The 12325-nt window shown below is 49.8% G+C and overlaps 1 protein-coding gene across 7 annotated transcripts; it reads right to left on the reverse strand.

Annotated features, from left to right (window-relative positions):
* Window positions 1-1068: 1068 nt before the first annotated feature.
* On the reverse strand, window positions 1069-11679 carry Trmt1 (tRNA methyltransferase 1). 7 transcript variants are annotated; one of them, XM_021170688.3, is made up of 17 exons: window positions 11604-11679; window positions 11049-11249; window positions 10382-10437; window positions 10000-10136; window positions 9515-9702; window positions 5524-5639; window positions 5324-5436; window positions 3894-4042; window positions 3668-3754; window positions 3531-3600; window positions 3310-3444; window positions 3138-3223; window positions 2595-2703; window positions 2418-2494; window positions 1600-1719; window positions 1388-1517; window positions 1069-1253 (listed from the first exon to the last, which is right to left on the reverse strand). In XM_021170688.3, the coding sequence occupies exons 1-17, from the start codon at window positions 11636-11638 to the stop codon at window positions 1092-1094; spliced, it is 1971 nt and encodes a 656-aa protein (XP_021026347.1). In that variant the 5' UTR covers window positions 11639-11679; the 3' UTR covers window positions 1069-1091. The 7 variants fall into 7 exon arrangements, with proteins under 7 accessions (XP_021026347.1, XP_021026346.1, XP_021026344.1 ...); XM_021170687.3 differs by having other exon boundaries at window positions 10000-10145; XM_021170685.3 differs by having other exon boundaries at window positions 11049-11325; window positions 11604-11676.
* Window positions 11680-12325: the final 646 nt, after the last annotated feature.

Here is a 12325-nt window from a genome sequence, read left to right on the forward strand (position 1 = left end):
CGGATGGTTGTGGGCCACCATGTGGTTGCTGGGATTTGAACTCTGGTCCTTCGGAAGAGCAATCGGCGCTCTTAACCACTGAGCCATCTCGCCAGCCCCACTAGCCCCAGTTCTAAGAAATGTGACACCTTAACTCTGAGGGCACCAGACTTGCACATGGTGCACATACATGCATGCAGGAAAAAGTCAAAGAAAAAAATCCTTTTAAAAGTTACAAAAATCCTGGGACCCCAGCTGTAAGCTCCCAAAAGGGCCAGGCATGTTGATCCCAACAGTTGAATCTCTTGAGTTCAAGGCTAGCCTGGTCTAAATAGTGAGTTTCAGTGGTCAGGTTATGTAGACTCTGCCTCCCCCCAAAAAGGGGAGGGGACTTCCAAGATGAGCCGAAGCTCAGTCACTCCTGGGGGCTTGTCCCCAGTATCTGGCTAGTTGTGGGCACACCCAGAGAGGGGCTCAGTGGCCATGCAGACTCATCAAAGTGCTTAAGCCAAAGACCCAGTTGTCCACCCTAGTGACTCCTCTAGCACAGCTTGCTACAGTGGGCTTCACTTTCTGACTGGTGGTGAAGGGTGCATGTGCTGGGAGAGATTCTGCCCCAGGACTCTCCCCTAACATTATTAATCCTCTACTCTAGGGGGAGGGGAGAGAACATCTCTTCATTGGGTGTCTCAGCAGCCTCCTGTGTTCTCAGAGAGCATACTCCTATTGAGGAGCAAGCAGGACAGGAAGCACCTGGTCTGGAGCGGATGCACAGAATGCCTGGTTCCGGTTTGTCTTCCGCCACTACACCAACTGCAGACAGCTGAGCCCAAGAAACCAGGCAATAGGATTGAGACTGCAGGGGGATTTGCGGGCACTGGGGAAGTGGAGGAAATGCCTGGATAGCTGGAAGAGGGGAGGCAGCCTGTTTGCAGCTGCCGCCCTGTGGCCACCTAATGAACTGCTCTCCTGAGCAGCCAGAGCAGTTTCATTGTCAAAGAGATAAAGTTGCAGTAAGGCAGGAACAACCACTCCTCAGACAGGCAGAGTCCCCCATGCAGATAGCTTCCCAATTCAAAATGACAACCAGCAGGTTACATCTCTTTATTGTCTCAGTCTACACCTGGCCCAGGAATACCCCCATCAGCAGCCTTTGATCCAGGGGAGATCTTGGTGGTAGTCTCCAGACAGTCTTCTATGGGGATATCACCAGAGGCCACAGGAGCTGCAGGGCTGTGTGAATAACAGCACTGGTCCCCTAGTTGACAGGTACCCTGATGGGAGAACAGAGGGTGTGAAGCCCCAGGCTGTGAGCACAGAGCTGGGTTTCTTTCCTCAGTCCCTGGCCCCAGCTGTGCCAGAGGCCCGACCTTGGTCCAGTTGTATGGAGGGTGGAAGGAGAGATCACCTCTTTGAATCGTTTGCAAGGAAATGTCTTGAGGCGAGCTGCACGCTGGGCTGGGTCCTCAGCTGGCTCCTTCCTCTTATTCTGTAGCAGCCTCCGCCTCCCTGCTAGATCTTCACTTGCTGCCTTGCCCCTGTGCAGAGAGGGGTGCTGGTACCCCACTTTGTCTTTGCCCAGCCCTCGAAAACCCTCACTTCTACAACATTACCACTCACCCTGGCCGGGCACGGGGCCGGGGACCCCAGTTGGCTTCTGGATTGGCCTGGAAGCGCTTAAGTCCTCGCTGGCGGGAGCTGGGGTTGGCGTCTTCCCGGATGTTGAAGTTGGCCTTCAGCCTGGACAAATGGGTGGAGGCTGGAGGCTGCGGCCATGCAAGGTGAACCCAGCCCCAGAACCTGCCCACCCTGAGGCAACACCACAGGTCTGCCAGGCTCAGAGTTCTTTCATTTATTCAGTAACCACTTGAATTTCCTAGTGAGTTTCTGGATCTGCTCCAGTGGAGCTGAGTTGGCAGCATGAGAGACAGACAAGCAAGAAGACAAATCAGAAATGACTACGGCTAGGGGTGCGGCTCAGGTAGAGAGCTTGCCCAGTAATGATTAAGGCTTTAGGTTCTATCCCCAGCACTATAAAGGAATAAAAATAATAAAATAATAAAATTGTGTTGTGTTAGGACATAAAAGACATAAGTTGGGATACAACGCTTAACAGAGTGGTCCAGTCCAGAAGGCTTCTCTGAGGTGAGAGAGATGGGCCTGGGCAAAGGGCCCAAGGTGGGACAGACGGTGTGCTGAGCTCAGGTTGCTACAGAGCAAAGAGCCAGCCATGGAGGGTTCTGTGCTCTGTAATCTGACTCAGATGCCCACATGTATGTATGACTAACGAACAGATGATGCAAAAGAGTAGCAAAGGGCACAGGGTGAAGACAGGGTGGAAAAGAGGTTCTGGATTTCCCTCCAACAGTGTCTGTCCTCTGTGCACATGTGCCTGCTGCACCTGACAGGTAGCCTGTTCCCTGCATATCTGTCCATACCTGGGCTCCACAGCAAGAATTCGGAATGCTGGACTACTTTCAGACAGCCGCTCCCGTTTCACTGGACATTCCTTTTCCTGGGGACAGAGATCAAGGAGATGTTAAGCCCAAGGAGCACCGGAGCCACCACCCCTTCCTTGCCCTCCTGCCTTGAACCGAGGGGCCACCTGCTCTCACCCAGCAACGCATGATGTCCCAGAGAGCCTCAGGGGGGGCATCTGTCTTCACTGCATTCTTACAGGCATGGGAGAGAGAGACTCGGAAACCAGCATGAAGGAGAGCTGACCTGGGTACACAGAGACCACAAAGAGGAGGCTCACCCATGTGGGCACAAGCCAGGTCCTGTGGAATGGCATAGCCATTTTGTTCACAGCAACCCACGTCACACTGTGATGTCAAAGCTACCTGCTAGGGGCTGGAGAGAAAACTCAGTGGTTAAGACCACTCCCTGCTCTTGCAGAGAACTCTGGGTTTTGAAACCCAGCATCCACACCGCAGCTTACAGTCTTCTGTTAACTCCAGTTCTAGGGAATCTGACACCTTCTGGCCTCTCCAGGCACTGCATGCAGATGGTGTACTTACTTACACATGGGTAGGCCAAACGCATGTACATAAAAAATTAAACAACAAAGCACCTGCTGGAGGGATCACGACCTCTCAGCTCTGCCCTAAGCATACACCAGATTCTGATGGTTTAAGCTGCCCCGCGAGGGCCCTCACCGAAGCTGCAGAAGGCGGGGTGTGTTGCAGTGGATAGTGCTGCTCAGTTGGTCCAGTGTGTAGTAGAGAGGGACATCAGGAAGTTCCTGAGAGGTAAGGATGGAGTAGCATGGAGTGCTGGCACAAAGTTGGGCAAGGAGGGTCCCCTTTCTTGTGTAGGTCCAGCTCATACCTCAGTAACAACACTGAGGACACCTTGGATCCTCGTGGAAGTGTGGAAGCGGCCAGGATTCGCGGTCACTGCATCAAGAACTCGGCCCACAAAGTCCAGGTCATGGATGGGCTCTGCCCACATGGGGCCCCCAAGCTGTGGACACCAGGGATACAGATGAGCAAGGGGCATGAATGTATGAGTCCCGGGACTCTGGCCCACTGCCTCTGACCTGGGCCTACCTGGTGTCTCTGTCCACAGTGCTCACACTCGGGAGTCACTGGAGGACCACAGGCTGCAGAGAACTTGATTCTGCAAGGACAGGCAGTTAGAGGGATGGGGACCTAGGACATCCCTCATTCCAACCCACATTATTTACCTGCCACCAGGGTCTCCTGATGCTTTGCCAAGGCGTTGCAGGTAGAAGGCTCCACAACCCACACACTGGAACACCAGGGCCTGTTTGCTGTGGGAGCCCAGGAGAGATCATGAGTCCCTGATATGGTCATTACAACTCAACTCTTCCCTCAGACTGACACCAAGGTCCCAGGACAAATCTCTTATCCACTCCCTTAGTCCATCAGGTTCCCTTCCTGTAGGTTTACCTGGCTGAGGACTTAACCTTGGCCTGGCCTGTGAAAACACGTACAAAGACCCGGACATAGAAGTCGGCACTGATGCTGAGCAGCGGCACGATATAGCGCTGGTAGCAGTTGGCGTGCAGGTCCAGGCTGTGCAGCACGATCCGCAGGGCCTGGTAGCAGGGATGGGCGTTAACGCCAGGACGAACAAATTTGCATCTTTGGCTTAGAACCTACCACAAGCCAGGATTTTCTGTCCCTCAGTTTCTCCATCTACAGAGCCATGTCAGTTATCCCTGTGGCTGGTAGCAGGCACCAAATGACCACAGCCTGCATAGGTGATTTGATCCTATCCCACAAGCTGAGTGTGCCTCTGACATGAGAAGGCACTGCCCAGGCTTGAAAGATGTCAAAGGACCTTAAGAAACAAGGACAGAATCTACCTTTCTTTGGCCCTCCCCTCCGGCCTTACCTTCCCATAATAACCTTCCCCAAGCATAGAGCAGATGCCACAAGAGATGCAAAACTACGGCCCAGAGAGGTGCTGTTAGAGCCACAGGCTGAATAGAGCTCACATCTGGAAAAGCAGTCCTTTAGTATTTTTTCTTTTGTCCTGACATTTGGGAAGTAGAGGTGGTAAGGTCAGGAGTTTAAGTTGAACTTGAGCTACATAGCAAGTTTGAGGCCAGCCTGAACTACAAGAAAGCCTGTCTCAAACCTTCAACACCAGGGCTTCTTGTATTGGGGACATAGCTCAGTGGTAAGGCATCTTGAATGTACAATAGCCATCCCCAGGTATAATCTGAAAACCTAGTTTTATTCAGAGTGCTATGTCTGTGATTCAGTGTGTGAGCGGTCACACATTCCTGCTTGGAATACAAGCCATCCCCATTTTGGGGTAGCAAGATGGCTCAGTGGGAAAAGGTGCCTGCCACCAAGATTGATACTGGATCCAAATGGTAGAAAGGAAGAAAGGACTCCAGGATGCTGTCCTGACTTCACCATGGCACACATGCCTCCCTAATATAAAAAAGGGGTATGTGTGTGTGTGTGCACATATATATACATACTTATTAAAGCTTTTTTTTTTGGGGGGGGGGACAGGATTTTACTATGTAGCCTTGGCTATCCTGGAACTCTATTTAGCTCAGATGAGTATCACAAGAGATCCACCTGCCTCTGCCTCCTAAGTGCTGGCATGCACTACCATACCTAAAAAAAATACTTTTAAAAACTAAGTTAAACTATAAAATGCTAGGAAAAATATTGCTGCCCATTGAACAAGGATGTCAAAGATCAGTTTGCCAGTCACATCACAGCTTGGAATGGGCCAGTTCTGGCCATCTGAGGGCACTGAGCAGGTCATCAGGACAGGAAGGTATGCTCGAAGGGTCAGGGTAGGAATGCTCACAGCCTATTCCCCAACTCCAAGGCTGGCTTGGGGGGAGTCTCACCATTTCATGGCAGGCTCGGCTCTTGAGGGCCATGGCCCCATACTTGCTGTAGCATGTCTCTCCACTGTTCCCCGCCAGGACTGCCATGTCTGTGCAGGTGACACACAGAAGTCCTGTGGGGAGATGGACAGTGATGACCCTCCAAACAACTCTGCCCCCACACCTGATTGGGTGTTCTCAATGCTACGGGCTAGCCTCACCTCCATCACTCACAGCCTGCACTGCTGCATCCAGGAAGGGGGCGGGGCTGCCATAGGGGTCCAGGTCAATGACATCAAATCGCTCAGGTGCCTTTTGGTGTTGGTACATCAGCATCCTAGATGTGAGGGGTCCAAGTTCTCAGCACTTCAACAAAGCCTCTGCCCTGTCCTCTATGGTACAGTGGTTTTGCTCTTGAATTTGAGGCTAGCTTAGGCATTTGGTGTTTTCTTTACAGTTTAGCCATATGGATGGAACCCTGGGTCTCATGCATGCTAGGCAAGTGTTTTAATGCTGAGCTAAACCCCAGCCCCTTTGGCTACTTGTTAACTGATTTCTTGATTTACACAGGACTCAGTCACCCCACCTATAACCCTGACAAATAACAGTCCAAAAGGATAAGACCACTCCCTCAACCCTTGTAGCCATAAAGAACCCAAGCTGTGAGGGCTCAGTGGTTGAGAGAACGTCACTCTCACAAAAGACACAAGTATGCACTCAGCACCTGTGCTGTGAGGACTCCCTTAGACCTCCTCTTCTGACCTCCTCAGGTGCCAGTACTCACAGCTTCACAGTGCTGCATGTGTGCTCCCTCATGCGCACATGCATGCCCTCCCTTTCCTTCCATCCCTCCTTCCCCCCACCCCACCCTCAACACACAAATTCTAAACAGGCTCACTGGATAAAGACATCAATCACTAGATTGGACAAACCAATTTGACCTCCAGATCCCACATGGTGGGAAGAACTCCCACAAGCCACAAGTTGCTCCTCTGACCACTGCTTGGCAGTAGTAATACACACATGATGCCCCCCACCCCCAATTAAACTTAAACCAAAATTGGGTATACACCAAGCCTGTTAGTGCAGACCTAGCTAACTATGAGGCTAAGGCACGAAAATTACAAGTTCAAGGCCAGCCTGGGAAACAGATCATACCTAAAGCAAGCAAACAGCAACAAAAACTCTACTACTAGAACCAGGTTCAGTGACACATGCATCTGTATTCTCCAGGGAGATGGAAAAACGCTGAGCCGGCCATATCAACCAACAACTTCTCTCATCTGCTGACATCTTTTGAAAATTATTTTATGTGTATAGGTGTTTTGTCTGCTCGTATGTCTGTGTATCATGTGCATTATCTTGGTGTGCCTCATGTGCCCTCGGGGGGGACAGAAGAGGGATTAGAGTTCCTGGGACTGGAGTTACAGGCGGACTCGAGTCTCCTTGATGGGACTGAAAACAAGACCCAGGTTCTCCAGAGAGCAAGCAGCGCTTTTAGTCCCCGAGCTATCTTTGCAGTCCTACTGTGTGAGTGCACTCGAGGATGTTCTCAGGAAAAAAGCCAGGAGGGCGATGCACACCTGCACTATTACGGCAGTCTATAGCATTAGTTAGTTACCTGCCTGACACAGGCTAACATGTGCTACGTGAGCACAGCCGTGCTCCCTGCAGCTGGAAAGCTGAGGTGAGGGATTGCCTGAGGTTGAGACTTCCTCTGCTACACAGTAAGACCCTACTTAAAAGGGGGGAAAAGATTTAGGGGTGGGCAGAGATGGGGAGTTGGTTCAGAAGAGCACACAAGTTTGTTTCATACCACACAGGTTAGGTGGCTGTGAACAATAACAAACAAGTTTTTAAAAAGTCAAGGTGTGCTAGTGCACAGCTTCAGTCCCAGCACTTGAGAGGCAGAGGCAGGCAAATCCCTTGTCAGTTCTAGGCCAGCCTGATCTACACAGTAACTAGTCAGGCTAGTCATGGCTATATGGTGAGACCCTAAACAAAACAAAACAAAGCAATAAACCAAAATAATACGGCCAAAGAGATGGCTTGATGATTCGGGACATTTGTCGCTTTTGCAGAGGATCCACATTCAGTTCCCAGCACCCACAAGGTGACTCACAATGACCCATGACTCCAGTTCTAGGGGATCCAATGCCCCCTCTGACCTCCTCAGACTCATGTGTTCTACATATATACAGGCAAAATAGTCCTACACATAAAATAAATATTGGAAATTTAAAAACAAGACAAAGGGCAAGCACTTGTCAAAGGAGGTGGAGCAGCAAAGTGGGAACAGGTCTCCGAGGGACAGCCTGAGTGTAGGGCAGCCACACTGAGGCGGTGGGAGGGGTGAGCAGTGTAAACTTCGCTTCCTAGAGAAATGGCCTGAAGCAGGAGAATGAGCAATGTAAACAACTATAAGGTTAACAAGTTAGAAAAGAAAGGGACTGGGCTGGGGAGATGGCTCAGTGGCAACTGCTCTTCCAGAGGTCCTGAGTTCAATTCCCAGCAACCACATGGTGCCTCACAACCACCTGTAATGGGGTCTGATGCCCTCTTCTGGTGTGTCTGAAGACAGCTACAGTATAATATAAATAAATCTTTTTAAAAAAGAAAGGAAGGAAGAAAGGGACTTTCTGGAACCTGGTTATAAATTTATAATCTCAAACTGCTTGGGAGGCTGAAGGAAATCTTCAGTTCCAATTGGTCAGACCATGTGTCAAAACAAAGTCCCTAGATGTAGATACATTCCTCATCATTAAACAATACCACTTTACAAAGTTTGGGCTCTACACTTCTATTATTTAAGAAGGCTGCTATGGGCCTGCACGGTCACTCACACCTTTGATCCAGGCACTAGAGCCTCTAGTGGTTCTGTGTGAGTTCAAGGCCAGCCTATCTCCTACAGTCTAGTTCCAGGAGAGCCAGGGCAGATAGAGCAACCCTGTCTCAAGAAACCAGAAAAACAAAACCCAGGAATACTGTCATCAAGCCTAAAGTCCTCGCACAAAGCTGGAGGTTGGGCATCAATCGTTCAAGGTCACACCCACAGAGTTAATGGGAGGCCAGGCCAGCATGAACTACATGAGACTTCATCTTACCGAAAGGGGTGTGTGTGTGCTGGGGATGTAGTTCAGTTGGCAGAGTATTTATCTACCTCTAGGCTCCATCTGATCCCCTTTACTGAATAAACCAGGCATGGTGCACATGTCTATAATCCTACATTCAGAATAAGACTCAAGGATCAGAAAGTCATAGTCAGAGTCCAGTGTGCTAATAACCCCAGCACTTGGGAGGCAAATCTCTGAGTTTCAGGCCAGCCAGGGCTACATAGTGGTTCCCTGGACCCACATGTGGAAGGATAGAAGTGACTCCTATAAACCGTCCTCTGAACACACACACACACACACATGCTTGATGTAATTTAAAAATGTAAAAAGGCCAGAGAGTTGGCTCACCAGTTAAGAGCATGTGTTGTTCTTGCAGAGGGCCTGAATTCATTTTAAAGCACACACATGGCTCACAACTAACTATAATTCCCTTTTCAGGGTGTCTGACACCTTCTGGCCTGGAAGGACACCAGGCACACATGCGCAAGCTAAACACTCACACAAATAAAATGAAGTCCATCTATTTTTAAATGTTCATAAAGTTCTAGACTACCCTCAGCCACATGATGTTCCCATGACTTGGTAGATGAAAGGACTTTCAACACAAGCCTGAGGACCTACTGATGGCCTCTCCTGCACAAATAAATAAAATAAAAACAAAACTGCATAACCCCTGTAAAATTACTATTCTTTCACAAACAAGGGAATTAAGAGTTCAAAGAGGGGGCTGGAGAGATGGCTAGGCGGTTAAGAGCGCCGACTGCTCTTCTGAAGGTTGTGAATTCAAATCCCAGCAACCACATGATGGCTCACAGCCATCCATAATGAGATCCGATGCCTTCTTCTGGTGCATCTGAAGACAGCTACAGTGTACTTACATATAATAAATAAATAAATCTTAAAAAAAAAAAAGAGTTCAAAGAGTAGGACCCAAGGTCATACTTGGAGGCTAAACAGGGCTAGGATTAATCCCCAGAAAGCCCCATTCCAGGGACCTCTTGGGAACTGGAGCTGTTGCTCAGCCACTGCTTAGCACACATGAAGGCCTGGGCTCTATCTCCAGTGCCACCCCACCAATGACAATGGCCAATCAACCTACCGGGCATCTGCCTGGTTGGGCTGAACAAGATGTGCCACACCATTGAGCTCCACATTTCTGTGCATAAGCTCTACAGCCCGGGCAGAGGCATCATTGGCAACCACAGACTGGAGGCCAGGAACCTCCAGGGCAAAACGGATGGAGCGCAGACCGGAAGCTGCCAGGCCTTCCAGCACTCGTAGACCTTCCTATTGGAAGGAGGCAAAGAAAGACAAGTCTTATTTCTGTTTTAATGTTCATTTACAATTCAATCAGTTCTCCCCTCCCACCATTTTACAGCACCCACATGGCTCATAACTAACTGGATTCTGAGGATCGAACTCTTAAGGGTTTTGTGGCATGTGCTTTTTCCTTCTGACTGATGTCCAGGTCTCCTCTATCTTTTTCTGGGCTGTGGTGGATCTCCCACAACCACTTCCTAGAGCCCCTCAGCTCCTTCCTCTCACCCAAACTCCCAAGTGGCCACCTCTTTCTGAGGCCCCTACCTCACAGATCTCACCCACTGCAGCAGTCCGTGGCCGGTCCCCTGGGGCCAGGTTTTCATTCTTTTCAGCTGTTTCCTCTTCTTGATCAGACAAGTCCACAGCTATTTTCTCCGAGTCCTTCTCTCCTGGGACCTTGACTGCAGTCACTCAGGCAAAAACCAGACTATCAATGCTCCTTTTAAGAAATTTCACCGTAACTTTCAAATGGTCAAAATCCTGATGATTCATGCAAGAAGGTCTTTCCCTGAACCCCCAGGAGAAAGACAGAAAGAGCAGAGAGCCTAGAGCTTTCAGGAACCTAAATGAGGTGTGGATGAAGTGGGAAGTGAACTTTGTGAGTGATACTCTTCCCTCTGCCCCCCAGGCCTGAACCTCCACTCACTCTGGATTCCCTTGGCCCCAAGATGAATTCGAGCAAACTCTGTGATCACAGCACACCTGGAGGAGAGGATGGTAGGGGAGATGGTCACATTGTATGCCAGCTCCTTAGTTGTGGCCCAGGTCCTCAGTCCTCCCTTTGACAGTTGAAAAGGTTGTTGTCCCTCCCTAATCCATAAAGTCCCTTCCTTACTGCCCCAAATTCTAGTAGAGAAATCCCATCTCAAAGGCTAAAAATGCTAACTGCTCTATCTTTAAACCCAGAAAACCTTAAGGTGACCTTTGCAAAGTCCCCTCCCCCCAGTCCTTCAATTCAATGTATGTAAACTGATGTGAAATTTGACTTGCAGAAAAGTAACAGGTCTGTGTGAATACAACTATAGGAATTAACTCTCGGAAGTCAAAGTCCACGACCACATTATAAAGGGAAAAGGGGAGTCACATACCTTGAACACAGGAGGACCCTAAAAGGAATGTATAGTCCTGGCACTTACTATAAAAATCCGGTATGTGCCTTCATCTTTCAAGATGTTGGCCTTCGACTAATGCTGACTCCTCCCTACCAACTTTTCTCTTCCTTTGAGTGCCGCGTCCCGGACTGATATTCTCGTACAACCTCTACCTAACTGACCAATTCCCCTTGGCCAAGCTAACCCGCGACCCTTGCTCACGTCAGGTCCCGGTTGAATTCCTGCACCGGGTTATAGAAAACCTCGTTAGCACTGGGAAAGACGATTTTGGCGGCGCCCTCAGTGACAGTCGCAACCGGGTCCGCGGGTGGGCGCTCTTCGCAGGACCGTGTGCCGTTCTCCATCGCTGGTGGAGAGGGAGGCTCCTGGGCCTTCCGTTCCATGAACTGAGCTCTACAGAGGCTGCGGGCGGGACGGAGAGGGCGGCTTAGCCACAGGATCGTCCTCGCGAGGGGCATCCGCGGGCGCCTCAACCCGCCTGCCGTTTTCGAGAGAAGGGGAAGGGCATAGGGAGGTCAGAGAGCTGCATTCTGGGGCGGGGGTGGCCTGTATATCTATAAAGTAGAAACTAAAATCCGGTGGCCTCCATAACATCCTGCGTTCCCGAGGGCACTGGACCCAACAGAGCCTAAGGCCCGCGGCTCAGATTTCCCAACACACACACCCGGACAAGCTTCTCTCTTCGGCTCAGGTTTCCCACCACACCCACACACACACCCACACACCCACCCGAACAAGCGTCTCCCTTCGGCTTACAGGATCCAGCGAGTCACGGTGCACGCTTCTCGCATTAGGGCCTGGGAGCCGCCATGTTGGCAAAGAGGGCGGGCCAATCACATGACAATAACTGACCAATTAGAGACATTACCTACAGTAGGCGACCAGGGTCAAGACTCTTCTAGGGAAGGAAGTGCGCAGGCTACACTACACCAGTGATTCTTAATAATACAACTCTTCTACAAAGGAGTTTCACTAGTTTAATTCAGGGCAAAAAGCGGAGATACTCTGCACCTTTAGATGTCTTCTGTGTGCACCTTGTAGGTTAACTCAGGCTCTAGAAAAGTATTCACTGACTTTGAATCTCAGTCCCACCACGTACTCTGGGCAAGTTACTTAAAATGTAAGGCTCCTATTTCCCTTACCTGCTAAATAGGAATCTTAGCTGTCAAGGGCAAAGATTAAATAACCGAAAGCCTGGGAAGTGTGCAAAGGAGCCGTCTGAGTGTAGACCTAATGTATGCATCAGGAAAATATGGAGATCCGGGATGTGTGAGTTATCTTAGCTTGCCTTACTATATGTTATCTCTTAATTGGGGGTAGAGGGCACTCTTAATCCAGGTTGTCCTGGAGTTATATAGCCCAGGGAGGATTAGAACTCTCGGGAGAGTTTCCTGCCTCAGTCTCTCATATGGTGAGATTTCAGGCATTTCTACCAGGCCCAACGGTACTTATTTTGTTTCAAAATTTTATTTTATTGT

The sequence above is a fragment of the Mus caroli genome, unplaced genomic scaffold, assembly GCF_978045245.1.
Source record: "Mus caroli unplaced genomic scaffold, Mus_caroli_1 scaffold_10, whole genome shotgun sequence".
Taxonomy (NCBI): domain Eukaryota; kingdom Metazoa; phylum Chordata; class Mammalia; order Rodentia; family Muridae; genus Mus; species Mus caroli.